This window comes from Equus caballus, chromosome 8, assembly GCF_041296265.1.
Source record: "Equus caballus isolate H_3958 breed thoroughbred chromosome 8, TB-T2T, whole genome shotgun sequence".
NCBI classification, from domain to species: domain Eukaryota; kingdom Metazoa; phylum Chordata; class Mammalia; order Perissodactyla; family Equidae; genus Equus; species Equus caballus.
The window spans coordinates 83,890,973-83,917,658 of NC_091691.1; the positions used below are offsets into that span (position 1 = coordinate 83,890,973).

At 41.2% G+C, this 26,686-nt stretch overlaps 1 protein-coding gene across 47 annotated transcripts in view; it reads left to right on the forward strand.

Annotated features, from left to right (window-relative positions):
• The window catches only part of NEDD4L (NEDD4 like E3 ubiquitin protein ligase), a 342,466-nt gene that overhangs the window by 175,950 nt on the left and 139,830 nt on the right, over positions 1-26,686 (forward strand). For 34 of the 47 annotated variants that reach the window (XM_070275775.1, XM_023647877.2, XM_070275748.1 and 31 more), the window contains 3 exons: positions 13,141-13,222; positions 15,791-15,829; positions 18,275-18,328. Coding sequence is in view for 11 of the 47 variants with exons in the window: in XM_023647877.2 (XP_023503645.1) it covers positions 13,141-13,222; positions 15,791-15,829; positions 18,275-18,328 (175 nt within the window). In the remaining 36 variants the exon portion in view is untranslated. Of the gene's footprint in view, positions 1-13,140; positions 13,223-13,962; positions 14,434-15,790; positions 15,830-18,274; positions 18,329-22,333; positions 22,932-26,686 lie in introns of those variants that run through there. The other 13 variants (XM_023647872.2, XM_070275745.1, XM_070275781.1 and 10 more) reach the window with 12 other exon arrangements.

The window sequence follows — 26,686 nt, forward strand, 5'->3', positions numbered from 1 at the left end:
TACAGGCAGACCTTGTAGGTTGCCCTTCCCATGACCCCAGTAAACATGAGCAGTGTCAAGCAGCCAGGGTGAGCCCACCAGGAGAGGCAGAGTCCTTAACTTCCAGTAGAGATGAAGCCGCACCCTCCTCTACCCCCTCAGGAGTGACTGGATAGTGAGATGGGAATACTGAATTGAAAGAGCTCATTGTGCTGGATCCTGGAGAAAAAGGGGAAAAGATGGAGTCTCAGGGGTTCCCCGAGTGGAGTGCTCACACAGGCAACTTGTTAGAAATGTAGATTATCAGGTTCTACCTGAGATCTGAATTGGCAACTCTGGGCTTGGAGCCCAGCAGTCTGTTTTGATCAGTGCTCCAGGTGATTAAAGGTTGAGAACCTCTGCTCTAAGAATTCCTGATCTTCGGGCCTTCCACAGTGACCATCATGGTGGTGTCATGTGCTAGAATCAACATGTCTGCACGGACAACAGAGTCCTCTTCTTAGAACACACAGAACAGAGGGCGTAAATCGGTATTCTAAACTGTTCTAGTTAATCATTACTGTGGGCAAATGCCATCAGAATGTAGGTACTGCCAAGTGAGAGCAAGAGTGAAGCCCTCATTAGGTACCTGGAAAAAGGTGAGGAGTTGACTGTTTTCAGGAGGGGCCATCTTGAGACAGGTACAGAGTCACTGATGGGGAATATTAGCATGTTTCCAGGATAAATCTCACCAACCTCATAATTTCTTATAGGATTAGTATTCTCTGTGATGCAGTTTCCTATGTGGTGACTTTGCTTGTGCCTGGCGCAGATTGCCTTCTCTGGCCTGGATAGTCAGTAGAGCAAATTTCCTGTCTGTTACTGACAGAGTATAAAATATTGCTTAAATAGTAAACTTGGACTATATGGTTTTCAAAGAACTTCTTTGGGAATGATTTAGCATTTAGACCCACAGTCATTTAGGATCCACAGAACTTGTAAGACTCAAACCTATTGTCAAGCAGCCCAGAGTTCTCTTGTCAGCAGGGCCCTGAAGGAAAATATTTGGGAGAGGATATGGTTCTCCTCTCTGATGGTTAAATGGGAGAGTGCACTGTTTCTTGATAGCCGTTTATGTATGTTATTAATAACACATTTGGCCCCCTACCATTTTACTTCTTTGAAGTTGTAGAAGTTTATTATCCTTTGTGCAAAGCAATTTACATAAACATTTACCAGCTAATAACACTTCCTTCTGTAGGCAGAAATTAATTCTGTGGGGCATTTGGTAAGTGAATGTACAAGTATGTTAGAGATAGACAAGTATGTTAGAGATAGATCGGTCTTTGAAAATTTTCCTTACGGCTTTTGGGTTACGTTAATTATTTCAGTTAAATAAGTAGGATATCTACTTAAATAGTTAAGATCAGTGAAGGCTGATAATAGAATTTAATTGTGTGATAAATTTGAAAGTTATGCCTATCTTATACTGTGTCTGTATTGTCGTATTACCCATTGGTAACCATGTCTGGGATTGTGGTGGGAGGTAGTGGGGAAATGGTTCACTGTATAGGTTTTTGTTCAACCAGAGCTTTTAAGGAATTTTTAAAGTTGATGTAACGTGAACTTGAGCTCTACGTATTTTTGTTGTAAGTGTGTGCATACTCCTATGATTATAGTTATCCAGAGCCCTCAGATGAGGGATCCCATGGATTTGGGTTATTACCTACTACTTTATGCTGGGCTTAGTCCTGGGCAGGTAACAAACATGACTACTCAAGTAAAGGTTGAAGAAAATAATTAAAAGTACCTTTGAACTATCATATGGCAATTTGGAATTAATGATATATGTAATTGCATTTACTATAGTGGTCTCATGTGGCTGAAGATTTCCATCATGTTTATTGCCTATTAAGAGACAATACCACTATGCTACTTCAGGAGTGACCCAGATAGTTTTAACTTTGTTGTACCCTTTCTAATCTGAGAAAGCCATGTCTTTTTATCTCTAGATGAATTATTTTGGGTTGTTTACTTAGAATAGGCAGTAAACCCCCTCTAAACTTTCTAAACACTCTCAGGTTGTTGACAACTCCCTGTATGCATGCATGTGGTTTGTGAGTATGTGCATGTGCTCATGCATTCCTGAATTATATTTTCAGAAGATAACACTTTTGTGCAAAGTCTCATCTGATCACTTTGAAAAAGTGATAATTTCTCTCACAAGTACACAGATTTGAATTGCTCCCTGCCTAAGATGTGCATGGGGGACAACACTTGAGGCCTTTGACAGAGTGGATTTTTAGAACCCCCTCAAGGGGTAGTAAAGGAGATGCTGTGTGTTGACACTGTAATTAAACATGACTTCGTTGGCATGGGCCCCGTAAAGAGATGTGTGCTGTTGCAGCGATGATGAAGCATACTTCACCAACAGAATGTTTAACATAGATTCTAAGACACACTCCACTTAGTGTGTTTATGTAGCTTTTTTTAAGGCTCTTTGAGACGTCTTAGCCTGTTACTTGAAAAGGAAGGTGGTTGTTAAATCAGAGATTGATGTTAAGGTTGCAAATGCCATTTTGCTCTGTCTACTTGATTGGCACATACATGATCTTTCTAACTTGAATTTTCTAGTTACTGCCATTTGTTTGGGACCACTCCCAGTGGGAGCTCAACCAGGGGGCTGGCCATAAGGACCAGCTGTGTCACCTTTCAGTCTCAACATCTCAGCTAAATAGTGATATCGTTATCATTTAATAGTGACATCTTTATCATTTGGAATATAGAGAGAAATGAAGAAAAAATCACTCATGGTCTCATTAAGGCAGGAGTAAACCCTATTTTATAGTTTAGTGTATTTATAATGCACTAGTTTTATTTGGTTCAATAGCTATGATAATATACAATTTTTTTTACTTTCTTTTTAAACAAAGCACGGGCAACTACATCAAGTTCTTCATTAATACCATTTTAATGGCAACATCACATTTCGTGTGTGCACAGTAGGTATCAGGACATCATCTTTTCGTCATTCACGAGTTGGGGATAGTAAAATCCTCCCGGCCAGGGTTCCTCCAGGGATTAAAAATGGTGTATACGTAAGGCACCAAGCACAACGCTTTGCACTCAGAAAGTGCTTAACGAATGATACTGGAAGTTATTACCTCTGTTCCTAAGGTTTTCCCTGCATTTCAGATCATGTTAGAGTAATCATAAAAATTTATGAGCTGGGCTGGCCTGGTGGCATAGTGGTTAAGCTCACACGCTCCACTTCAGCAGCCCAGGTTCGCAAGTTCAGATCCTGGATGCAGACCTACACACCACTCATCAAGCCATGCCGTGGAGGCATCCCACATACAAAACAGAGGAAGATGGGCGCAGATGTTAGCTCCGGGCCAGTTTTCCTCAGCAAAAAGAGGAAGATTGGCAACAGATGTTAGCTCAAGGCCAATCTTCCTCCCCCCCCCCCCCCCCAAAAGAGCTTTTTTGAGTTCTCAATATATACAGCCAACTGCCATAAAAGGCAGCATCTGCATTATATGCACTCACTCGTGTCTGACTTTGGTTTCTCTGGAAACCAAAGGAGTAGACAGCCTCTTTGAGGGCAGCATCTGTGTCTATTTACCTCTGTCGTCCCCCTTGTGCCCCGCCTTTGATCTCCCCCTTTGGTTCCCACCGCAGTCCTTTGCACGTTGTGGACTCTCAATGACTATTTGAGGAATTAATTACTAAACAGTTTCTGAAAAGGGAGCAGTTTTTGTTTCTTCTTTCCCTTATGGCTTGTTGTCTCTCTTGGCTCTATTAAAGCATTAAGAGCATAAAAGAAAGAGGTGTTTGCTTACCCTCTGGTAGTTGCACGCATATGGGGAAAATACATAATAGAATATGCCAGAATTGAAGGCAACTCACAACTATCACTTTTTTTGGTGGCTGTATGAATGTTTCACTAATTTATAGGTGAAACTTTACGTAGCAGTGATGCCACTGAACATTATTTTCACTCTCAGATGATAAAACACTGGTTTTGCACAAACTTTCTTTTAGCTTAAATATTTTCATGGGCTGCTGCAAATCTGCATAGATATAATCAGAACTGTGTATATGTGTGTTAGAGAGATGCACATGTAGATGTCCCCTGCAACTATGACCCAAGGTTGGGACCCCCGAGTGACCACTTGTAAATGGCATGGGACAAGGAGAGTCATTCCAGACTAGAGATTTCAAGACTCGATGATTGGGAAGGGTTTGGGATAGGAGTAAACCACTAGTTGCTCCAAACAACAAAATTATAACTGAAGCATCTAAAAGTGTATTTTTTTTTTAGCAGCTTTACAGAATGTGACTAAACTGTAAGGTTTTAATGCCTCTTTTACCTGCTTAGGACCAAAACAAGAATGCATTTGTCTGTAAACTGACTGACTCATTGCTTTCTTGCATTTGTTGAAAGACTGTACATATTTAAGAGTGAGTAACTCATTGCCAGTATTGGTGACGAGTGATGTATTTCAAAGTATACTTCATGCTTTTCGCTAAATCTCAAGGGCTAGAATGTATGTGGATATTCTTTAAAAAATCATCAGTAGGCATCCATTTAAGGCAGTTTTCAGGGTAGAAAAAATATTCGAAGCCATCTTGGGTTTGTTATTGAGGTGTAGGCTAGCCATGAAATTACAGAGTTCAGTGCCTCATTGAAAAGTATGTTCTAGTTGAAGTATATATGTAACTATTATTTTCATAACTTTTCTTATACTTATAAAAGCAGCACTTGTTCACAGTAGATGATTTAGGGGAAAAAAACCCACAAAGAAAATAAACAAAATTTGTAAACTTATCTAGAGAGAACAACTTAACTTTAGCTATGTTTTTCTCAATTACTTTCATATAGATAGAATTAGTCACATTTTTAGGTTTTGTCTGTTCCTTAATGGTACCATAAGTATTTTCTCCCATTTTAAAATATTCTTTGAAAACATGATTTTAATGGTTTATAATTTTCTTAGCACATGATTATAGCATAATTTATTTAATCGTTTCTCTCTTGGATTGGAAAGTTGCTTCTAATTTTTTCTTATTATATATGATGCTGAAATGAGTATCTTTTGCACATAAATATTTGCCTGCATCTCTGATTATGTCTTTGGGATTAATCCTTAGAAATAGATTTGTTGAATCAATGGTATCAACTCTGAATGCTTTTGATACCTCCTGCCAGGTTGCTTCCCAAAAAACTTGTAATAATTTCTTTTCAGTAGTAGAGTATTAAAATGTTTGCCTCTCATTAGAAAGTTTTAACTTTTTTCTGTCTTTGACAATTTGTTACATAAAAACTTTGATTTCAATGTTATTGCATTATTCATGTGTTTTATTTCTTCTCACACTTTCTAGGTAATATTTTTCCTCATTGTTTTGTAAGTGTTATTTCTTTGTTACAGACGTCAGTAATTTATGTAACCCTGACTATAATAGTAAAACTGGAGAGGAATGAGGAAACCTTTAACAAAACAGATTTTTCAATGAAACTTTCTCTCAGTTAGCCACGTCTTAGTGTGTCAGATACATCAGGTAGTCAAAATAAATTTGATCTCTTGTACTGTGTAATATGTTTCATTAGCCGTCTGCTCTTGGCTAATAGGGAACAAAGGCATAATCCTTGTACAGGCTGTTCCAGTAGCATATTGAGCAACTTTTTACGGGAAAAAATTATTGCTTCCTTCAGATTGTGGTTGTGGTGCTCCTGTAGGAGGGAAAAATGGCTGAAAAATGAAGACGTTTCTCATTGTTCTTCTGATATCCTGGTATCTTGGAAGGACACCTTTGTAGCTGGCGGACAAGACACTGTCATTCCAACCTGGCTGCAGTCTGAACGTAATCCACCTTGAGTGCTTTGCCCACTGGAGGCAACTCTGCCCTCCCTCTGCCTCTCCTGCTCACTGCCCTGCCCCCTTTAAAACACATGGATCTCAGCAAAGACTATTGATTCTGATAAAAATGAGTGAGCAGTCAGTCCAAAAGGACTGGCCTTTGCTCATTCCTGTTTGTTGTGGAATGTTTCACTGTGTCAAATGGAGAGGGTCAAGCATCACCCCATTAATGACACATCTGGACTAACTGTTCTTGTTCAGTGTGTGCAGGAGGTTGAGCAATGGGCAAACCCAGCAAGTCTTATTTTCACCTCTGCCTGAGAAATGATCTCGTCTGCACCGTTTCTGCTTCACAATGATGAAGGTGGAATGAGAAGCATCTCTGAATTCCTTAAACCTAGTTGAGATCAATGCAGGCTTGAGGAACCAGGATCTTCAGCACTGGGTTCCGTGTTGAGAATGAATGAAACAAGAACAGTAAAGCTCTTCTCTCAGCAGTTTTGCAAAGTCAGGATGGATTTTTGACCAAGGTTTCTTGGTGAGATCTCATGAGAGAGCAGGTATTTGTGGATTTTTTTCTTGACCATCTTGGCATCTGTTAGACTCTTAAGATTTCTTTCCAGTTAGTAGGATCTGTCTTGTAGCTGTTGGCTTCTAGCAGAGTTTCTGGTTTGTGTCATGTGTTCAAGATAGGGTGATGTCACCCTTCTATTTTTTTTTCCCTCAAAAGTAATCTTTTGTGTGCAGGTGAGATGGCTTGTTTGTGAGTGAACAGCTCGAATCTCCCAGGTAGTTTTTCTTCTGGACATTATATACTGAGTAAAAAATAGGGAGGAACCTAAAGATCCTTCAGGATGCATTTTATGGTTTGTCCAATCTAGACATGTCAATTTGGAGGCCAAGTCTAGCTTTCAGACTTCTAGTTTAAATAGCATTAAATCATTAGGATTCTCTAATGGCAGACCATTAGCATTTGATATGCCTTTGTAGACTTACATACAAATGCCTCATCATGGACATGGAGCAAAAGATTCCAGGGCCTCCTGTGTAATGACCTAAAACATCAAGAGAGCCCTGTAAAAGGACCTTGGTTATAAAGGCAAGACCCTAGCAGTGCCTTGGAATTCATGGTCTTCTCTCGGAATGGTAAGAGCTTCCTTGTCAGTGGGTGCATCCTGCTCTTCTGTGGGTGACATTGCTGCTCCAGTAAGGGATTAAAGCCCCAATACCATTTTGTAGCTTGAGACTGCAGTCATCCAGGCCTGAGAGTTGCAGGTTGGCATGGATGCCCCTCTTCTAACCTCCTCACGACATTCAGTTAGCCACCCAGTTCTTTCGAGTACACCTTTGGGCATGCTCCCAGTCCTTTCTTTTTGATCCTTGCTACCTCTGTGTTTAGACTTTTCTCACTCTTTGGTGCAGAAGCCTTCCAGCTGGTCTCCTTGCCTGCTGGTTCATCTCCTTGCTGTGAATCTGATCCAGAATCTTCCCTATTGAGATAATCTGATGATGATGATGATGGTAGCGGTGGCAGTGGCAGCTAACATTTATTGAGTACTTACTATGTGTCAGGCATTATTGTAATTTCAGTCTTCCTAACAGCCTGCCTTATAAAAGGAAGTAGTGCTATTATCCCCATCACATAGATGGTGAAACTGAGGCACAAAGGCACTATATGAGTTTTCCAAAGTCAAACAGCTACAAATAGGGAGAGACAGGATTGAGCCCCAGCAATGACAGCCAGCTCTGTAGTTGCACATAGTGCTCCTTGTGATTTGAGCCAGGCTCCTTCTCCAGCTGCCTTTTCTCCCCAAACCCCACAGGCTGCAGCTATGCCAGACACCCTGTCGCTGGACCTTTGCTTATGCTCTTCCCTCTGTCTGGAGAACTCTCACCTTCTTGGCCTCACAGATTCCTCTCTGGCTGGGGTGCCCAGATGGACCAGTGCATAGAAACCACCTGAGATGTTTGATAAATGCAGATTCCCAGGTCCTAACCCTAGAGATCCTGATCTAGCAGGCCTGGGGTGGGGCCAGGCACCCGATTACAGGTGACTCTGGCGTGCACGTGGTCAGGAACTGCTGCTGCTGTGGAGTGTTGTATTCCAGGGTGCTTGGCATACACTGCGTCACAGTCCTTGCTTTGCTTCTCTGTGCCCCATTCACATGGGGCAGGCACAGGGTCTTCTATTTCTGGTGATTGTCTCCTTGCCTGGAATATAGTAGGCACTCAATAAGTAGAATGTTTGAATCCTAATATCAGTTTGTTGTCTCCTTTTAAAGTCTGAAAAGAAAGGTGTGATACCTAAACAGCTTCACTATGCAGAGAAAACAAAAGGTTTGCAAAACAGAATTTTTCTTGTAATCCACAAAGCATGGAGCTTCTCAGAGAGTAATGCTAATGCTAGCCCTGAGTTGTACTGAACACAGCCACCAGGACAGGAACTAGTTGCCAACAGTGAATTCTGGTGAGCTTTGCTATAAATAAGATTAGCAGTTTGATCATCTCCACCAGATCCCCGTGGGGCTTCCACACAGTATGAATCATGAGGAAGCATAGAATACTTAGTGTGCTGTGTTTGGCCTACACCCAGTTTGTAATATGAAGTAATCGGTGTCAAATCAGATCAGCAGTCACAGCAGAGGTCGGGGGTCAAAAGGAGCAACAGAGAACCTCAAAAGTCTCACAAGAGAGGAAAGAACAGAATCACAATTACAGCGGCTGTCATTTATAGGGCCCTTGTACTGTGTGTTTGGTGCTGAACTGGGTACTGATATTAATACGTAATTTTCTCTGATCCTTGTGGTTTGCCCTCTGAGTTAGGAGTTGTCATTCCCAGCTCATTCATGAACTGTCTGAAGGTGAGTGGTTAAGTGCCTGAAAGTCACTCAGAGGGTTGGTGAAGCTGAGGTTTGAGACTCCAGTGGAAACGGTCAGGGGCATCGAATGAGAAGCGCCGGCAGAGGAGGGAGGGATGGTCTTCTTGCCTGCATCCCTCCGTGCCCCGCCTGTTCTGTTGTGCGTTGTTATAAAAATGTTATGTATTAACTGTTGACAACAACAAAAGAATCTTCAACAGTGTATAAGGGAGTCTCATGAAAACCAGAAATCTCTAGCCTGCAGCTGTTTACCCTGTGTCTACTCCCATGGCAGGAGCTGCTTGTGTATCTTTCCTAAACTTTCTGGTGGTCTGGAGGGGCGGGGGGCATTGGTAAATCTTAAACATAGCTAACCTTTGACCTCAGGACTCAGCTAACCTTTTACAGCAAAGGTCTGGAATGTGTTGAGGACCGGAGAGGTAGAGCTTCAGAGGGCAGAAGCTTCTTCCAGAACTGCTGTCTTTATCAGAGGGCTCATGTGGAGTCACTGTGAACAAAGTCTCTGGCAACTGAATTCTTCCTTTCACCACTCCAGCAGAGCGTCGTGGTCAGAAGTGAAGACTGTCAGGGGCTAAAACAACACACGAGGGTTTGAGAAGAAGCTTAGTGGTGAGCTTTGGCGTTCCTCAGCCTTGCCCCAGGCAAGCATCACACACATCCCTTTTGTTTTGGTTGTTGCTTAGGTGATTTATTTTTGATACCTGGTAGGTAAGTTGGTTAGAAGCTGGTGACATGTATAGGAAAATGTCAGCCCCGTGATGCTCAAGAGTGGTTTTCATACTCAAAACTGTGGGCTGCACCCTTTATACTCTGATGGAGAAAACCTCAGGGTGGAGTTTAGGGTCTTATTCCCTCTTCCTCTTAAAGAGTCTCTTTAGGAAGTCAGTCTGTGTTTACTAAGGAGGAGCTGGGCTAGTATTATGAATGATGAGAAGTGAGTTTGAATTTTCTGAGCTTCAGAATATTCTTACTAAAAGGGATCATCCAGTCTGATGACTTTAAAACTTTGTTACAGAACTCTGTCCAAAGAAGTTCTAACATAGAAACCAGATACATAAAACAGATTAAGGTGTTATCCTGTAGTTATCCTGAGAGAGTTACGAGGACTAAGGCTCTGTAGAGTCTGCATTTTGAAAACAGTGATTTGGTTCAACTCCTTTATTTTGGATGTACGAAAACTGGGGTTCAGCATATTAAAGTGACTTGTCCGACGTCATATGGCTAATTAACTGGAATGTTGAGAAAAGGATAAGATCTTCCCCAAAGGTAGACACTTAGCCTGGGTGTCTTGTTCCTCCTCCAGACTCTGCTACAACGGCAAAGACAAAATTAGGTCATAATAGCAGTCACGGTACAAAATGCTGTCCAACTTGGCAGAATTTTAGGAACTCCTAGACATTTCTTCTCGCCAGCTCTGTTGGTGGTCAGCGGTAGCATATTGTAGCAAGGCCGTATCGCAGGCACTCGGAGAGGCAGATTCTGGAGCAAGCAAGCCTGCCTCTGTCATTTCCCGTCTCCCCTACTTGTAAGTTTAACCTTGGGCAAGCTCCTTGATTTCTCTGTCTCATTTTCTCATCTGAAAAATGTGCCAACTTCATAAGTTTGAGGTGAGGATCAATGAGATACTCGGTTCCAGTATCTCGGGTGTGCCAGGTGAGGACTGGGTGCTTTAATGGGGGCTGGGTGCCAGGCTTGTGGTAATGGTGACGGTAATGGTGGTGCTGGTGCCAGTTGCTAATAGTTGAGGTAGTATTGATCACTGTTTAGGCTGCCCTGGCACCTTCCTGCTCATTTTCTGATGCTCAGTGCCCTTGCCTATATCTCAGCATTGTCCTCCAGCATTCACCTGGCTGAAATGGGAAAATGCCATCATCCTCACTCAGGTGGGCTAAGTTGGGCCATTGATAAATGTCCATTTATGACCTTTCTTGATTTCATCCCTTTTTTGTTGCCCTCTCCTTTCCCCAGCTCGCTAGCACTCGTGTCTGCTCCTAACAGGGTCCTTGGAATGTGGTTGGTGCTCAGTAAACATTCGTTGATGTGAATGGTGCTGCTGTACCATCGAGAAGGGAGGAAGAACTTGAGACCAATCTGGGCTCCCCTTCTCCACCCCCTTGAACTTGCACCCTACTGTCCTTTCACCGACTCCCACACCTTGGCCTTTGGTTCTCTCTTCGCACTGAATTCTCTTCCCGAAGTTTCTTGATTGATCTTTCATGTAGACACCCTAGTACCCACCTCTACCTGGATGAGCACTCCAGACGTGCCCAGACATGCCTGCCTTGTTACAGCTGGGAGACGCTGTCCCAGACTGAGACCCCACTCTTGACCCCCAACTGTGTGTGTCACTTACTATGAACTATTCAGGGGATACAAGCCAAGGTAAATAAATGATTAGTAGAAGACTCTGCATGTTCTGTTAAAGTGAGTGCTTAGCTCTTTATTGCAGTTTTATAATAGGCAGCAATCATGATAGCTGAGGGACATGAAAACGAGATGACAGTCAGCAGAGTTTATGGCGTTCTATAATGTGAGATTGTGTGTGTGCGCGTCCGTGCATGCACCTCCATGGCATACTGGGAGCCTGGTCTTGAGATAACAGAGATATCAGGCCTTGAGCTTTTTTTAGCAACAGCTTGGTGGCTGGAAATAGAAAGTTTCTATAGCTAAAAAATACTCTTTTCAAATAGCGTCTAGAACAGTGGTTCTCAGAGTGTAGTTCCTGGATTGAGAGCAGCAGCATCTCTGGGAATTTGTTAGAGATGCAAATTCTAGGGTCCTACCTCAGTCCTGCTAGATCTTTGGGGGTTTTGGGGGCTGGGGGCCAGCAATCTGTTTTAACTATCCCCACCCACCCCCAGGCAATTCTGATATGCTAAATGGTGAGAACCACTGACCTAGAAACTGACTCCTGATTCATCACCCACACCGGGGCTCTGAGGAGGAAGGTGCTCTTGTGGTCTTTAGACCTAGGTTAGGTTCTGGCTCTTGATATCTTTATTCTGAGGCTGAGGCTGTCCAGATAAGAAGTAGGTCTATCTGGTTAGATATTGCTTAATCAAAGAACATCTGTAGTTTATGGATAAGAGGCAAAGTATTAATTAATACCTTCTTCTAAACCAGAATGTTAAAATTAAAATATTTACTCAGAATATAACTGAGCAAATTCTGTTGCTGTTTTTCTCTTTTTTAAGGAGATATATTGTAGCTTCCATTAAGATGCATTTTATGGGTAGTAAATACTATATATATATATCTATCTCTATACCAACAATATTTTTCATTGACCTTTGACTTCTGTTTTTTGGGTATTGAGTATAGTCCAGTTACTACCAAGTTTTTAATTTTATCATACCTTTCTCTTTCCTTAAAAGATTTCATGGCAGATTTATTGAGATACTAAATAAAAATCAGTATAGTCTTAAGCATTATATGATACCCTGTAATCTTTGGAAATATCCTGGAAGTTGCAAAATAAGGGTAACAGTCATGGTAAAGCCACTAAAGGATAATGCTCAAATTGGATAGAAATAAATCGTCACCTATAGATAATTAGATGAGTGAAAATTTGGGGATTTGAATACGTGAGTGTCCTTTTCTGTGATTTTCAGAATCTCAAATGTGAAATGGAAGAACCTGGATCCCAAATTCTTAGACAGTTATTAGGTTGACTGGATTTGAGCTATCCTAAGGTTAGGAACACCAGAACATGTGAGTGGATTTACCAAAGTCTTAGTAGATAGTCTACGTTAAGTAATCCTTTCAGTACACTTCTTGCTAAAAGATTTTAGTTTCCCAAAGAAATAATAGGAACTCTAGGACTGGTAGTCAAGAAACCTGAAGTTTAATCTAGACCTTACTGAAATCTGTAACTTTGGGCAAATCTCTCTTGATTTCCTGGGCTTTAATTTTTCATTTTTGTTTTTGTTATAATCTGTAAAATGATGGTCTTTGGTTTAGATGAACTATGTGTTACTGCCACTAAAAGGAAAGTAATTTTTACCTACATAGTGGAAATCAGAATATAAATAAGATGAAAACTAAATTTTCCAGCTAGATTTTGCTAGTCTGAACATATTTTGTATGCTTTTTAATGATCTTTCTTGTGATCTTTTCAGAATCTGATTGTATTTAGGAAAAAAAACTATGACAGATTAATCCCTTTGAATTAATTTTAGGGAAGATTATCTTTAAAGTTAAGGTACAGGTTTCATGATATTTTTGCTTTTAAATAAATGTCATTCAATCTGGTTGCTAGAAATTTATCTCAGTATACTTAGTTTAGTAGGCCTATAGAAAATGTTACTGCTTAGTTTGTGGAATATACATGAGCTGGAGTGTTAACTGATATTTGCATTTTCATTTAGCTTTGGCTACTTTGTTATGTTTTTTAAATGAAAAGTATAATCCAATCTTATTCAGTCTGAAATTTTTTCTTACAGTGATCCGTATGTGAAACTTTCATTGTACGTAGCGGATGAGAATAGAGAACTTGCTTTGGTGCAGACAAAAACAATTAAAAAGGTAAGTGTCCATCCTTATTAAACTTGATTTGTCATAATTTAATCCAATTAAATTACATATTTTGGCTCTGTAGAAGTTTATATTTTAAGTTTAAGATGGCAATATTTTTATTTTAAGCATCTCCCAGGATTAAATCTATAAAGTCAACGTAGACCAAACTTTTTAGTGTTAACCCAAGATATCGGTTCTGGCTTTTAGTTGAATGATTGTAAAAACAGTATTCTTAAAATAAGTATTATTACAAATAAGATTTTTTTTCCCCTGCAAAGAATATAGCAAAATAAGGATTTGTTCTTGTTGGCTGGTTATTTTTTATAAAGAAATCTGAAATAATTTAAAATACATTTAATGACATGGAGTGGCTTGTGGAATTGGTAGGCACAAAAAGAATGGTTTAACATGAAACAAGTATTACCAAAGGGAGCAAAATAGTTGCTTAACTACATGAAAACAAAATATATTAATAAAACTATATGTTTGTGTGTCTATATGTTTTACTCTTCTACATTTTACATAGATATTTTCAGTAAAGATTTGTTTCCATGATTATAATATCTTAATTCATGTCTCCATTTTTTACATAAAATATTTACTTCATATTTGGGGCATTTATTGAAGATGGCATGTTTTCTATCAAAAGTACTGTTTTTATCTGTGCTTCAGTGTTATTTATGGATTACTGTTATTTTTCCTCCCCCACCTTGAGGGGGTTAGATAGTCTCACACTTTGAGTGATAAGCATTTCCTGGAGAGTGTGGTGATGGCTTTTGAAAAATGGTAGTTCTCCTGCTGTTGTGCAGACGCCTGGGCTCTCTGACCAGGTCATTTTGTGTAAGGAACGGCAATTGTAGCGTGTCCTCCACCTGGCATTCGGACTGGCGTTAAAAATCTGTTTTGCAAACAGGAGCGTGTGTTTGGATTAGTGGGGAGGATTCCTGCGAAGGACGGAGGCCATTGTTCGCAGTCTAGGCGCCGTCCCTGGTTGTTATCAGTGGAGTGGGGGGCCCGCCTGGCAGCAAAGCCAGCCGAGGACCCGCCGGCTGCGGAACGCAGCGGGAGCAGCGACCCAAAGCCACCAAAGCCGGCGATTGGGGATCCTGAAATGTTTTCTCCTGCATGGGCAGGGCCTCCTCCCCCCTCCTCCTCTCCACGGTAGAGGGTGTAGCTCCGCGGCTGGGGCTGCTCTGCCGCGCACGGCAGCCAGGCTCCTGGTTAGTATTTCTCTGCTGCTCTCGGGTTTTAAGTACTGCTTTCATCCTCCTCTCTTCTTGGCCAGGTGCCTGGTCCTTTGTGCGTTTTGTCGTCTCACGTTGTTGTGTTATTGTTTTCTTCCCTCGCCTGTCATTTGCCTCTTCTCCTCTGCGGTCCTCTGAAGCTGGTCTCCAGGAGCTGCAGCCCCTGGCAGGCCTGGGCCTGCCCCACCTCTCCTTGGCTGCCCGCCACCCCTCTCCCTTCCTGCCTCCTCTCTCTCTCTCCTTACCATCTTGGCTCCATTCAAAGCTGAACCTATGAACCCCTGTTATTTAGGATTGGATTCACTGTTGAGTCGTGGGTGGGAAAGTGCTAATTTTTTCTAAAATGCCAGTTCAATGTTGTACGAATTCTGCGTTTTTTGTTTTTGTGGGGCATTGTGTTAATATTTTTTCTTTGCTTCTTCCTGCACTAGTATGTTAAAGGACATAGATTGATAAAGGCAAATATCATTCTGATTAAAATAATACCTGTAGCCATTGGTGAGGCTGTGATTTTTCAGTCTCAAATTTTTATGTATAATTTTTAAGAGATGTTTATTTGCGTATTATGCAAGTACAAATGCACGAACATATGTGCATATGTATCCTTTCATAGTATCTGTTTCATCTTAGTTTCAAAGGATGTTTGGCAGCCCATGCTGAGAACAAAAGTATCCTTTCCGTGTCCTTGGGAGATATATTTAAATAGGTTGATATGGAGATGGATGAACGAATGGATAGAGAAAAGGACTGAAGGATAAGTAGAGGAATACTTTTAAACCTGGTTATTTTGGAAAAAAAGAATTCACTTTTGGTTTGTAACTAGCAGGTTTTTGTTGTTATAAAATCTGATCATCAGTATTGTTCTTGATAAACTATTCTTCAGCTTTCACTATTTAGGTGAATAGTGAACACTTTCACCCTTCTGCCACCTGCTTCATTGCTCTCCAAAGCAGATTGGTGGCAGGTTGGGGGAAGTGAACAAAGTTCGTTTCCTTCATGATAGAATAATCATATCAAAGTTAATTTTTTGAAGAATATCTTTTATGTTTTCATGACGATGGCTTTTTGTAGATCCCTGGCGTTTTTTCTTCTGGTTGATAGCATGCAATTTATGGTTTCTTCTGTATGAATCATCTGTTTCATAGATAGATCCCTTTCCCATCTAGTTTGGTTTACAGAATTGTCTCCAGTAATTGACTAAATGCTTCCTTTATTGCCATTTTGAATATGTCTTAGCAATTTTTTTAATCAAGAAAAATGTTTAAGCAAATATGTGGACTGCTTGTACTAGTAGCATCAGTGACAGTAAATGATGTTACAATTTCTCTTCCAGACGCTGAACCCAAAATGGAATGAAGAATTTTATTTTAGAGTAAGTTTTTCATTTTTTGGTAATAATTGTTGTTGATAAGTAGATTGATATGTTATCATGATAGATTCCTGGTGAGCAAAAGCTGTCAGATTTTTATTGTGAAATTCCTTTTAGTTTGAGAAATGGTTGGGTAGCCTCCTAATGTGTCCCAAATTTTCAAAGATTATAACTAGTAAGAAAATAATGTTTTAGGGAAGTAAGAAAAGTTACCCAAATACCATATTTTAGCTTTTCTACTCAAAGAAATGTTATTAAAATGATAGCTTAATTAAGTCTATGAGACATGGGGTATAAATTATTTTAGAGATAAAATAAAACAATAGAGGCAACGTGATTAAAAAGAAGCCTAAAAATTACCAATCATGTTCCATTTAGGAAGGAAAATCTTTGTAATTCAGATATTTAGTGTGAGTGTATGTGTGTAGCATAACGTGACTTCTGGAGTTTAAATATCACTGAATTAGGTAAAATTTCTCAGCCTTTTCTGTTTACTATCTAGAATAGCTATGTGTAGAAATGACTGAATTCTCTGAATTCACAGAGCTTACTGTTTAGTGAGGTTTTGTGGTTGTTGCTGGGCTTTTTTATACTGAAATTTTGGAAATAATAAACTAGTCTGCTATTTAATGGAAAGAAAGGGTTTTTTTCTCTTCAAAATGAATATGTTATAACTGTATAGCGGTGATATTAAGAACTACTTTATCTTCAGAAATGCTCTAGGTGAGATCCGGTTAGTGTCGATTTCCGGAGAACGATATTACCATTAGCCCCATTATAACTGGTCCTGATTTCTTCCTTTGAATGGGATTTTGTATGTTCCATACTGAGATCACTGTATAGCACATCTGCTTTCTATTGTGTTCAGAGCTGAAATATGGCATTGATATTTTAATACTTGGTGAGATTCTATGTGTAGTCTCTACCAGATGTATTCTAAATTACTTCATGAAGGACTGAAAAGCTAATGGGGACAGACAGATGTTATTGGCCCTGAGTTAACTCTCAGATAGAGCTTTCCACTTGTAAAAATCCAGATTACTTAGACATCTTTCAGTTTAACACCTTGGCCGCATTTATGTCAATTTTAGTACATCCAAAATTTTTTTCAACTTATCTTGGCTATCGACATATGTAAACTTTATTTTTCTTGACTTTTTTTAAAAAAAGGTTTTGTTTATTTATACCACAAGTCTTTCTTGAGTGCCTACTGCGTGTGAGCTCCTGCCACAGCCCGTGGATGCGTTGGTCAGCAGCACAACCCTTCATAGAGGTTACAGACAGACGCTAAACCCCCCGTCCAACTGCTTGCTCCATCATTAGGCTGAGGGCAGGCAAAGGCGCCAGAAGCACAAGTGGTGCTCTGGGCTGTACCGTCAAACGTTATTTCATTCTACTTTCCATTGTGAAGCAGCCAAGACTTAATGACAGTAGACCTGGGTCATATCTGGCTCTACCACTTACAGCCTTTGTGACCCTGGAAAAACCACCTGAGATCTTGCATTCTCTGTGGGTTCCTTATCTCTCAGGTAGGAGAGGGAAGTCCTCACTTCATAGGGCTGTGGCTGTTTCCAGGATTTACATGCGATGACATAAACAAGAACACCCCACCACCATGTCTCACACATGGTTGGTACTTAACTAAAGGATACTGGAGTCCAAATGATGATTCCTGCTATTTTGGTGAGGTTTTGGTAAAGAGACAGAAAAAAACAAAAAGACATTGAAAGCCCAGTAGCTCTGACATTGACCCCACAGTTGCTTGAAGTGGAGACAGCTTTCATTTCTTTGTATCAGTAATGGTTCAGAGCGTGGGCTGTTGGAGACAAGCAGGCCAGGCCTGGTTGGGGTCCTATTTGCTCTGCATACTAGATGTGGGCTCTTGGGCAAGTTACTTCACCCTCGAGAACCAGCTCCTCCTTTGTAAAATTGGGGTGACAGTTAAAAATCATAGGGTTGCTGCGAGGATTAAATGAGATCATGTGTCTTGATACTTAATAAGGAGATATTTCCTAAAAAATAAGCACACAATAGTAAAAAGCTACTTGTACTATTTTCTTCATTATTTTTGTCATTGCTAGTATTACTAGGCCCAAGAGATTTCCTCAAGCGTAGACCCTTGTGAGGAGGTGGCCTTGGTTTACAAGTATGAGGGTGCCTTTTGTAGAGGAGATTTAGAAACTCTTTAAAACTATTTCGAATTATTCTTCCTGAGGTTAGAAAACCAGCTAAAAGCATTTTCTTCTTCTGATATGCCTAAATGATAGGTGTAGAATAATATAGAAACCAAAATAGAAAACTTGATTTAGTAGATATAGGATTTCCAGAAGAGTAGGTTAATTGTTCATATTACACAATTGATTTGGGTGTGTTATTGCTATTTCTGTCTCTTATTTCATCCTTTGAATTATTTCTGCCCCTTTTTGAAATACTATTTGTTCCTTATAGGTAAACCCATCTAATCACAGACTCCTATTTGAAGTATTTGATGAAAACAGATTGGTAAGTGGTCCCAATTTTCAATTATTGCTTCATTTTTTAAAAACTGAATTTTTAGAGCAGCATCTTTAAAACTCTCTATTTATGTTGTGCTTCTGAAAGTATGTATGCGGCTCAAAAAGACTTATTTTTGTCCCATTGCTAGTTTAATGTTCAAAGTTCTAACAATTATTTTTGTATGGCTAGGGCAAAATTTATTTGTGTAGATGTATGTTTTTATCATAGTTAATGTTAGTGAAAGTCACGCTGGTGCTATACAAACCATATATTTACGCTCCTCTGTAGGGAATACAGAACAGAAGGAAGTCTGTAAAGAGGCCCTCACACAGGAAAACAACCATTCAGGGTTTTTAAGTATCAGCCAGACTACACTATTGTGACACATGCAGTAATGAATCTATGGCAATTCTCTTTGGGAAAACAAAAATCTAATTAACAATATCTAGCAAAAAGTGAATCTAAATTTAGCAGGTAAAATTAAGCTGTATTTAAAAGTGTTATTTTCTCAAGGGAAATTCATGGAAGTATCTTTAAAGAACCAAAGATGTTACTGAGGCATAAAACTGATACAAACTAACATTTTCTGTATAGATTGATAGATAGGTAGAGGTATAGATATATCTCTCTCTCTATAAAGTATATTTTTTATATATACACATAACTGATATATGTTAGATATCTTTTAGAAATGAAATTTCAGAAGCAAATCTGGCTTAAAGCATTTTTCCAGATTTAACTAACTAGAAAGTATATATCAAGTACCCATCAACCAAGTGTTCTGACTATGACAAGGAATATTACGTGTAAGCTTTCAAGGCACTCTCAGAAGTGGTATTATAACTCAGTAAGTCAGTTGTACTCAGATTTGCTTGCCCTGTAACTTATGTCTATTATTTTGTTAAACGGAATGTTATTATGAACCATTCTGCAAAATTCAGCTGAAACTCTTGAGTTTTTGAATAGCTTGAGTTTAATAGAATATTTGATCTGGAGGAGCCTTATAAGACAACCCATTTCACTCCTCGTCTCTGCAAACGAGAGACTTGAAGTCTAGATCCTTTACATAATTTAAACACACGAGTCAGTGGAAGCTCCAGGGTGGAACCTTCTGGTCTCCTAAGTCTCAGGCCAGTGGTGGCAAATGGCCAGGCCCCCCTCCCCGCCCCCCCCCTCCCCAATTGTAGAATCTGGGAGTGTGTTTCATCTCCTGTGCTTGGTATTCTGCAAATCAGAAAGCCAACAGATTCTGGCCTACCATCCCGATCTCTTTCTTATTAAAATATATGGGTTCTTTCTTGGTGGCTTTGCATGGAACTCAACATTTTATACCTTGGGGGATAATTAGCAGTTTTGAGTAACTAAATTGAAATCATTTTTGCTGTGTGTCTGAAGTTACTTTCTTGTTAAATTCAATGAGAGATTCCGCTGAGGAGACAGTTCGTAGCCCTCCGTCTCCCATGCAGCGAAGACTGAGTTAGGCAGTGTTCACTGGAGTAACTGGAAGTCCCTGGAGGCACAGAGGCATTTGCTGACTAATTCTTATTCTCTCCTTGGTTGAGTACACTAACACTTCTTCACGGTGAAGAAAGGCTTACGTCTGAGGAAAAACTGCCTCTTGTCAGAGGTGTTTTCATTCATTCTTTCATTTTCTTCCATTAAGAGAAATTCACTGAAAAAAAAAAAAATTTGTTTCCCATTTCTGTTATCTAAAACAATGAGTGTTGTTGAGATGACCTTGCCATGGGCCCTAAACTATACTTCTAAACCAAAAAAGGGCTTTGAACACAGAGCTCTTAGAAATCCTGTGTGAATACAGACTTTCACTGAAAAGCTGTTTCATGACAGAAAGACTTCGCTTTGCCCCAGGCCATTGTGACTGTGCAGTGAATGCTGGTAGTAGTGTTTTTCTCTTTGTTGGCTGTTAATCCAGTGAAGACAATAGTGACTGTAGTGGTACTTGGGCAGTTTCAGCACTAAACAAGCTAACTTCCATTTCTCTCATAGAGATCATTTTTGGCATTTAAAACACATGCCTTTAGAAAACAGGTTTGGGTGTATGTAAACACAGGGTTAATCCTCCACACCCTCGACTCCAGAGCTGTTGACAATGTCATGCTTTGCAGATTTTAAAATAAACTTTTGGTCACTGTTTGCAGCTTGGTATTTTCCCTTCCTATTTTTTACTCCCTCCTAAATAAACCTCTTTGTTAAATAACTGATGTTTCTGGATCATGGAAAATAGTAAGTTTAAAACACACAGAATATATCCAAGTTAACTACTAATCTGATGACAGTTTTTTGAACGTGGACTTCTACTTTTATTTCTTAGGTAAGAAGGGCCAGAAAGGGGCCTGTCACAAAAATAGCAGGATTCCATGTTGGTATCGCAATGGCAGTAATATTGCTGACTTCTTACTGGAAAACAGGCAGCTCTGGGCAGCCTCTTTTCTGTATGGTATTTAAGTTAACTTACTACGAAAACCACATGCACACCCTTCTTCAATTTTCCTTCCTTTTTATGGGGGGATGGTGGTGGTGATTTTTTCTCCTATCTGGCATATGGGCGGGAATGTTTTCTCCAGCTGGGTTCCTTTTCTCCAGTACTTCCCTGTCTGACAATCATATTATGCGTAAGACTGCCTCATACATGCATCTTTTAAATGAAAAATGTTGTACTAGCAGGAGACAGACCGCTCGCTGGCGGTGCTGTAAGTCGTGCCCCTTCCACTTAGCTATTTTGTTCCTTGCAGATCATGTTCTAATTATTTAGCATTAAAGGGACGCTAATTCTGTGGGGCGTGTAATCGTATTTATAGTACGTTTTATTGGTTTGCATTCCATCGTGGTAGGGTGGTGATATCATAAATAACAGAGAAACATAACATCCGATGCTTGTGAAAGGGTTTTCCTGCAGACCAGGCGTTTTTACTTGTGATTATTCGGTTCGGTGGGGAGGCGGGGAGACGCTGTGGTGCCGTGTGTTCCAGGCCCGGCCTCTCGTATTGGTTAGAGAGTCCGGGTGCCCCGCTTTGTTCGGAAGGCACTGTCCTGTGAATGTGATGCGGTGTAGATTTATAGCAGCGTGGCTCGGAGTGTGTTTGCTGCCTTAGTCAGCTGTGAGAGCTCCCTGCTGGGGCCACTCCTGTCTGATGGAAAAGCAGCAGCTGGGAAGGTGCTGTTTCAGGCTCTTGCTGTTTAAAAAAAAAAAATGAGAGCGAGAGGGGGGAAAACTCCACTAAGTCCACAAGCTGGCATTGGAGGGGGAGACCGCGGTCATGTGGTTCTGGCCATCCTACCCTCTGTCACAGTGTGGATGAGAGCTTTTTGCTCTTATCCAATCATGCCTGGAATGCCGCTTGCCACTTGGGTTATTTCTGCTATCTGTCGCTCTTGGTGCCGCAGTGCTAACGGTTTGGCAGATGGGACACTTTTTCTTGGAGTTTGTGTCTTTAGTTTTTGACTTCTGGCAGCGCCGGGCTTGTTGTTGCCGCTCGCCTTGTCCCTCCCTGCCCCCCTGGGCACCATGGCCCATCGGCTTCGGTTTCATTTTGGCTCTGGGCGCAGCAACACAGCCCCCGAATCAGAGATCCTAGACCAGGAGAGAGAAGACGACTTTTTCATGGCATTCCACACCCTCCCGCGGAGGAGCGGCCCTCACCCCTTCGCCCAGAACGGAGCGGAGGACGGCGGCGGCGGCCTGCAGGAGGGCGTGGGAGCGCTCAAACGAAGCACGTCCATGTTCATCCCGCAGCTCCTGAGCCCCGTCGACGCGCGTCCCACCCGCAGCTCGTCGGTGCAGATCTCGCTGCAGCGCAAGGCGGCCGACGGGGCCCCCGACGGGTGCGTGCCACCCGAGGGCCCGGACGGCGACGCGGGGCCCCCGGAGCCCAAGGCCCCCGAGAGCTCGCCTCCGATGGCAGCCAGGGTGGCGGGCCCCCAGGTCAACGGCACGTGCGGCCGCCGAGCGCTGGGCCCCGTGGCTGCCGAGGGCAGCGAGGAGGCCGAGCCGCAGGGCCGCCGGGGGCCCGAGGGCGCCGGGCTCCGCATCCAGCACCGCGCCTCCAGCGCCGACGTGCGCCAGGTGAGGCTGACGCCCTTCGGGGCCGACGGCCAGAGCGGCCCTGCGGCGCCCGAGCCCCGGCGCTGGTCCCTGCAGCACGTTCCAGATGCTTCTGGAAGTTCCGGGAAGCGGTGCTTTGTCTTCCAGTTGCAGCAGCCGCAACCAGGCGCGCCGGGGCTGGGCGGCGACTTCAACTTCGGTTTCACCGGCACGAAGGGGGACAGGTTGGTGAGGTATCCCCGTATCCGGCTGGAAAGGAGCACCTCGTACCCCACGCAGCCCCGAGCGGAGCGCGGGAGCCCCACGGAAGAGCGGGGACACCCGGAGACGCCGCCTCGGGGCCGCAGGGTGGCTCCCGAAATCCACAGGGCGAATTCCGTGGAAAGGACGCCACAGGGTCAGGGCTGCACGTTTAAGATCAGGCAAGATCAAAACGCGGGGCAACAGCATTTTAGAATTCTTGTGACTCGGGGGCCAGAAGAAGCTCTCCAGGATCCCGAGGAGAATAATGCCACCAGCCCTGGTTCCGCGGTGGCCGGAGCCCCGGTAAGTCAGCGTGCGTTACATGTGACGGCCGGTCGGAAGGGGAAGGGACTGATTCAAGCCCAGAAAGTTTATTCTGCAGCGTAATTAAAATAAACTTCATCCTCCTCCCTTCTGGGAGTTTCCTTGCTTCAGGGCAGTGTAACTTAATGTTTGGCCGAGTTTTAAGACTATGATTTGTGGTCCAGTGCTTGGTAGAGATCCATGAAAGTAGTTAGCTTTTCACAAAATATCTTTTCTTTAGGTGGTTGAAGTCAAGTAACTCTGTTTTGAAAATCCAAACATCCCCCACTCCTCCCCCCCGCTTCTGAATGAAGGAATTTTAAAAATTTATTACTTTAAATGAATCTACCAGTGCTCCAACATGTTGATGTTGGAAATGGGTTTAAAAGCTGCTTGCAAATATAGTCTGTGACAACACTTTTAAAAATAATCAGTTCTGATTAAAGGTGAGTGAATACTGCAAAATCTTGTCTAGTGTCTTAATTAAGAATACACATAAAGTTTGACCAATTCTTCTTAGCGGTCTTTTTTCTGTAGAGGGTCAGCCCTTGTTATATAATTTATTGTCTTGGGTTTTTTTGTCTTGTTAAATAATACTGAACAAGAGTAGTCACATTTGTGGAACAATAAGAAATGTGTTTTTGAAGCAGATCGACTTATGGGCCAAGGCTAGGCAAAACTGACTAGGACTTGTTAATGGTCAGACTGTATGGCCATGCAACTTAACACTGCCCACTTGAGTGTCTAAGCCAGGGTGCTGTATATAGAATGGTAAGTGCCCTGTCTCCAGCTGTGGAAACAGATGCCCTAGAACAGGTTTTGGCCGTTATTGCTCCTGTGTTCTTATTCTCTCCCTTTCAGTGAAATGGAGTACAGAAAGACAGCTGCCAACTCCACCAGGCAAATGATGACTTTGCAGCTTTCATAGTTTATGGTGGGATGAACAGTTTCATCAGTTACCTTTCTTTTACTGGTAATCACCAGCCATTGAGTTCTTTTTTCAAGAACAAGCTCTTTATATTTTGAATTGGATTTTTTTCCCCTGAATTTCCTGCGATTACTGGTTTGAGGATATATTTGTGAAATGTCCGGGGGGGGGGGGGGGCTCTTTTTGGGTTTCAGTTGTGAATTGTGACTTTTCAAAGTGGATGGCTGAGTATTACTATAGAATTGTATCATCTTTTGTTTCTTTGTGTTGAGAAATATTTTTGGCCGTTCAAGTAAACTTGATCACTGCTCCATCATTGGTTTTTACCATCTTGAAGGTGTAATCAGATACTAAAGGCTGATGTGATCTTTTTCTTGATGTTATGTAACTGTTTCTTCTTCTTTTCCCTTCCATAAACCCTTTGCTTTGATTATGTCTAACCGTTTTATTAGGAAGTATCTGAGTGCGTTTTCTTGGTCTGAACCAATACCATTTTTATGCCGTGGTAGAACTTGCAATAGAATTTTGGTCTAATAGTAGCTTCTCACCTTTGCTCCAGAAAACTACCATCTCGGTGGTCCCAGGCTTTGTTGGGCAACACAATTCCAGTTGAATTTGGACCAGTTGCTACAGGAAGATGAAGAAACAAAATGCATTTCCTCAAGTCTTGATAACTATTCAATTATATTACCAAAAACTTAAGTCCTTTTGCAGTTAGATGTCGAGGACAAATGGGTTTATATAATTAAAGTCTTATTTGGTGTGGTGTTTCTAATGTAATTATAAAACAAATAGAATATGTTAAAAATTATGCTTACTTTACATATAGGGGCTGTTGTATCTTGCAAGGACTACCATTGTGGAAAACAAATTTCTTCAAATTTGGGTATTTAAGTTCTAGAATAAAGAACTTTTCTTGAAATAAATTCTATCTAGTGCACAGTAGTTTTCATTTTCATATTTGTATTTTTGTACACATACATAAATAATAATAAATTATTGGTAAGAAGCTGGAGTTTTTATTTAAGCAAAAATTTTTTCTTAAGAAACAAAACAAAACTTGTCCCTTAACAAAACTGTCTGCTCCATTCAACACTTTGTACGTGTTTCATACGGGCAGGGGTGTTAAGTGTAGGGAGCAGCTGCCACGGCCTTATTTATCTTGAGGGAAAACATTCGCTTGGGCGTCTACAGTCTGGCTGCCACCAAGGTTTTTTGACGTTTCTAATATCTGCTGCTTCGGTCAGAAAGGCATTTCATTATTAGTTTACATTCAAAAATTAAAAATCTGTTGCGGTCTGGTTTTTGAATGATGTCAGGAAATCATTCTTGATTGAGAAAACCACTCAGGATTCCTTTTACGAATGTGCTCAGGTTTCATAGTCTATGCCTGAGGCCTTATTGCAAGGTTAACTTGTTGAGTACTTTTCTCTGTGTCTCCCAGACAGCCTGTTGTGAATAAATCTGAAATGCATCATGACTCCAAAAAATGTTAACCAGCTAGATTCCTAGAAAAAAAATGCATGGGAACCCCTTTGTGATGATCAGTATTCCACTGGGTCTGACACCTTCGGTGAAGTAGAATTGGTTCTTGGAGTCATCAGTTAGAAATCAATTATAATATTTCAGAGTTCTTAGAAAATGTCAGTTCAATTTGTGGCATTATTTACAGTCATTTAATGAATGCTTTAGTTATTTTCTTAGTTTTTGAGTTATTTGGTTTGGTTATGAGCTGCTTCACTGCATTAGAGTTATTCCGAGGATGTTGGACCCCTGTTTATCAGCTTTTGTGTCCTCTTTAGCAAGGTTTCATGCGTAATAACTGCGAGGCTCTGTGTTTTACAAGCTTCGGGAGCCAGTTTTCTAATCCCATTAATGTCGTTAGGTGTTTAAGGTCCACTGTGTATATATAACATTACACGAGGCACTTGGAAAATTTCAGAGGCTGTCTCAGTTTCTTGCTGACACAGAGCTCGTAACATAAACAGAGGGAGGAGGGCCTGTGGGGGCAAAACCAGGTATTCTAACACCACTACATGTATTCCTAAGGGACCGTTCCTTCTTTAGTTCCGTCCCAGGTTCTCCAGACTTTTCCCTGTGCCCTCTCAATGGACATAACACTTCACAGAAGTAGTGTAATGTAGTAATGTTTTGTAATTAAGATTTTGTCTTACTGAACAACAAAAGAATACCAAAACTATTTTTATTTGGGTAGATTTTAGTTTGAATCTCTTTCAGAGAAAGTGATTTTACTATATAGAAAAATTTCAACATTATTTTTAGTTGGTGTCTCTTTTTCATCCTAAAAAAATACTTCTATGAATATTGTATGTATAAACCACTCCTTTATTTAAAAACACAACAGCGTTGTAAGGGGTAAGAAACACGCTAAATTCCTTTCATTGACTTGGGTTTCTGAATGGATTCTGTAAAAGTTTTTTTCTCTTGGATATAGTAGTAATCTCTTTTAGTGTGGTCATATATGAGAATATTTCAGTATCATTTAACAAAATTTCAACTGTTTTCAGGGATTTTTTTTTTTTTAAAGTTTGGCACCTGAGCTAACATCTGTTGCCAATCTTTTTTTTTTTTTTTCTCCCCAAAGCCCCCCAATACGTAGTTGTATATTCTAGTTGTAGATTCTTCTGGTTGTTCTATGTGGGATGCCACTTCAGCATGGCCTGAAGAGCTGTGCCATGTCCCCGCCCAGGATCCGAACCGGGGAAAACCTGGGTCGCCAATGCGGAGCTCGGAAACTTAACCACTCAGCCAGGGGGCCGACCCCCCAGGGATGTTTTGAAAAGTATAGGCAGTCCACAGGGTTGAC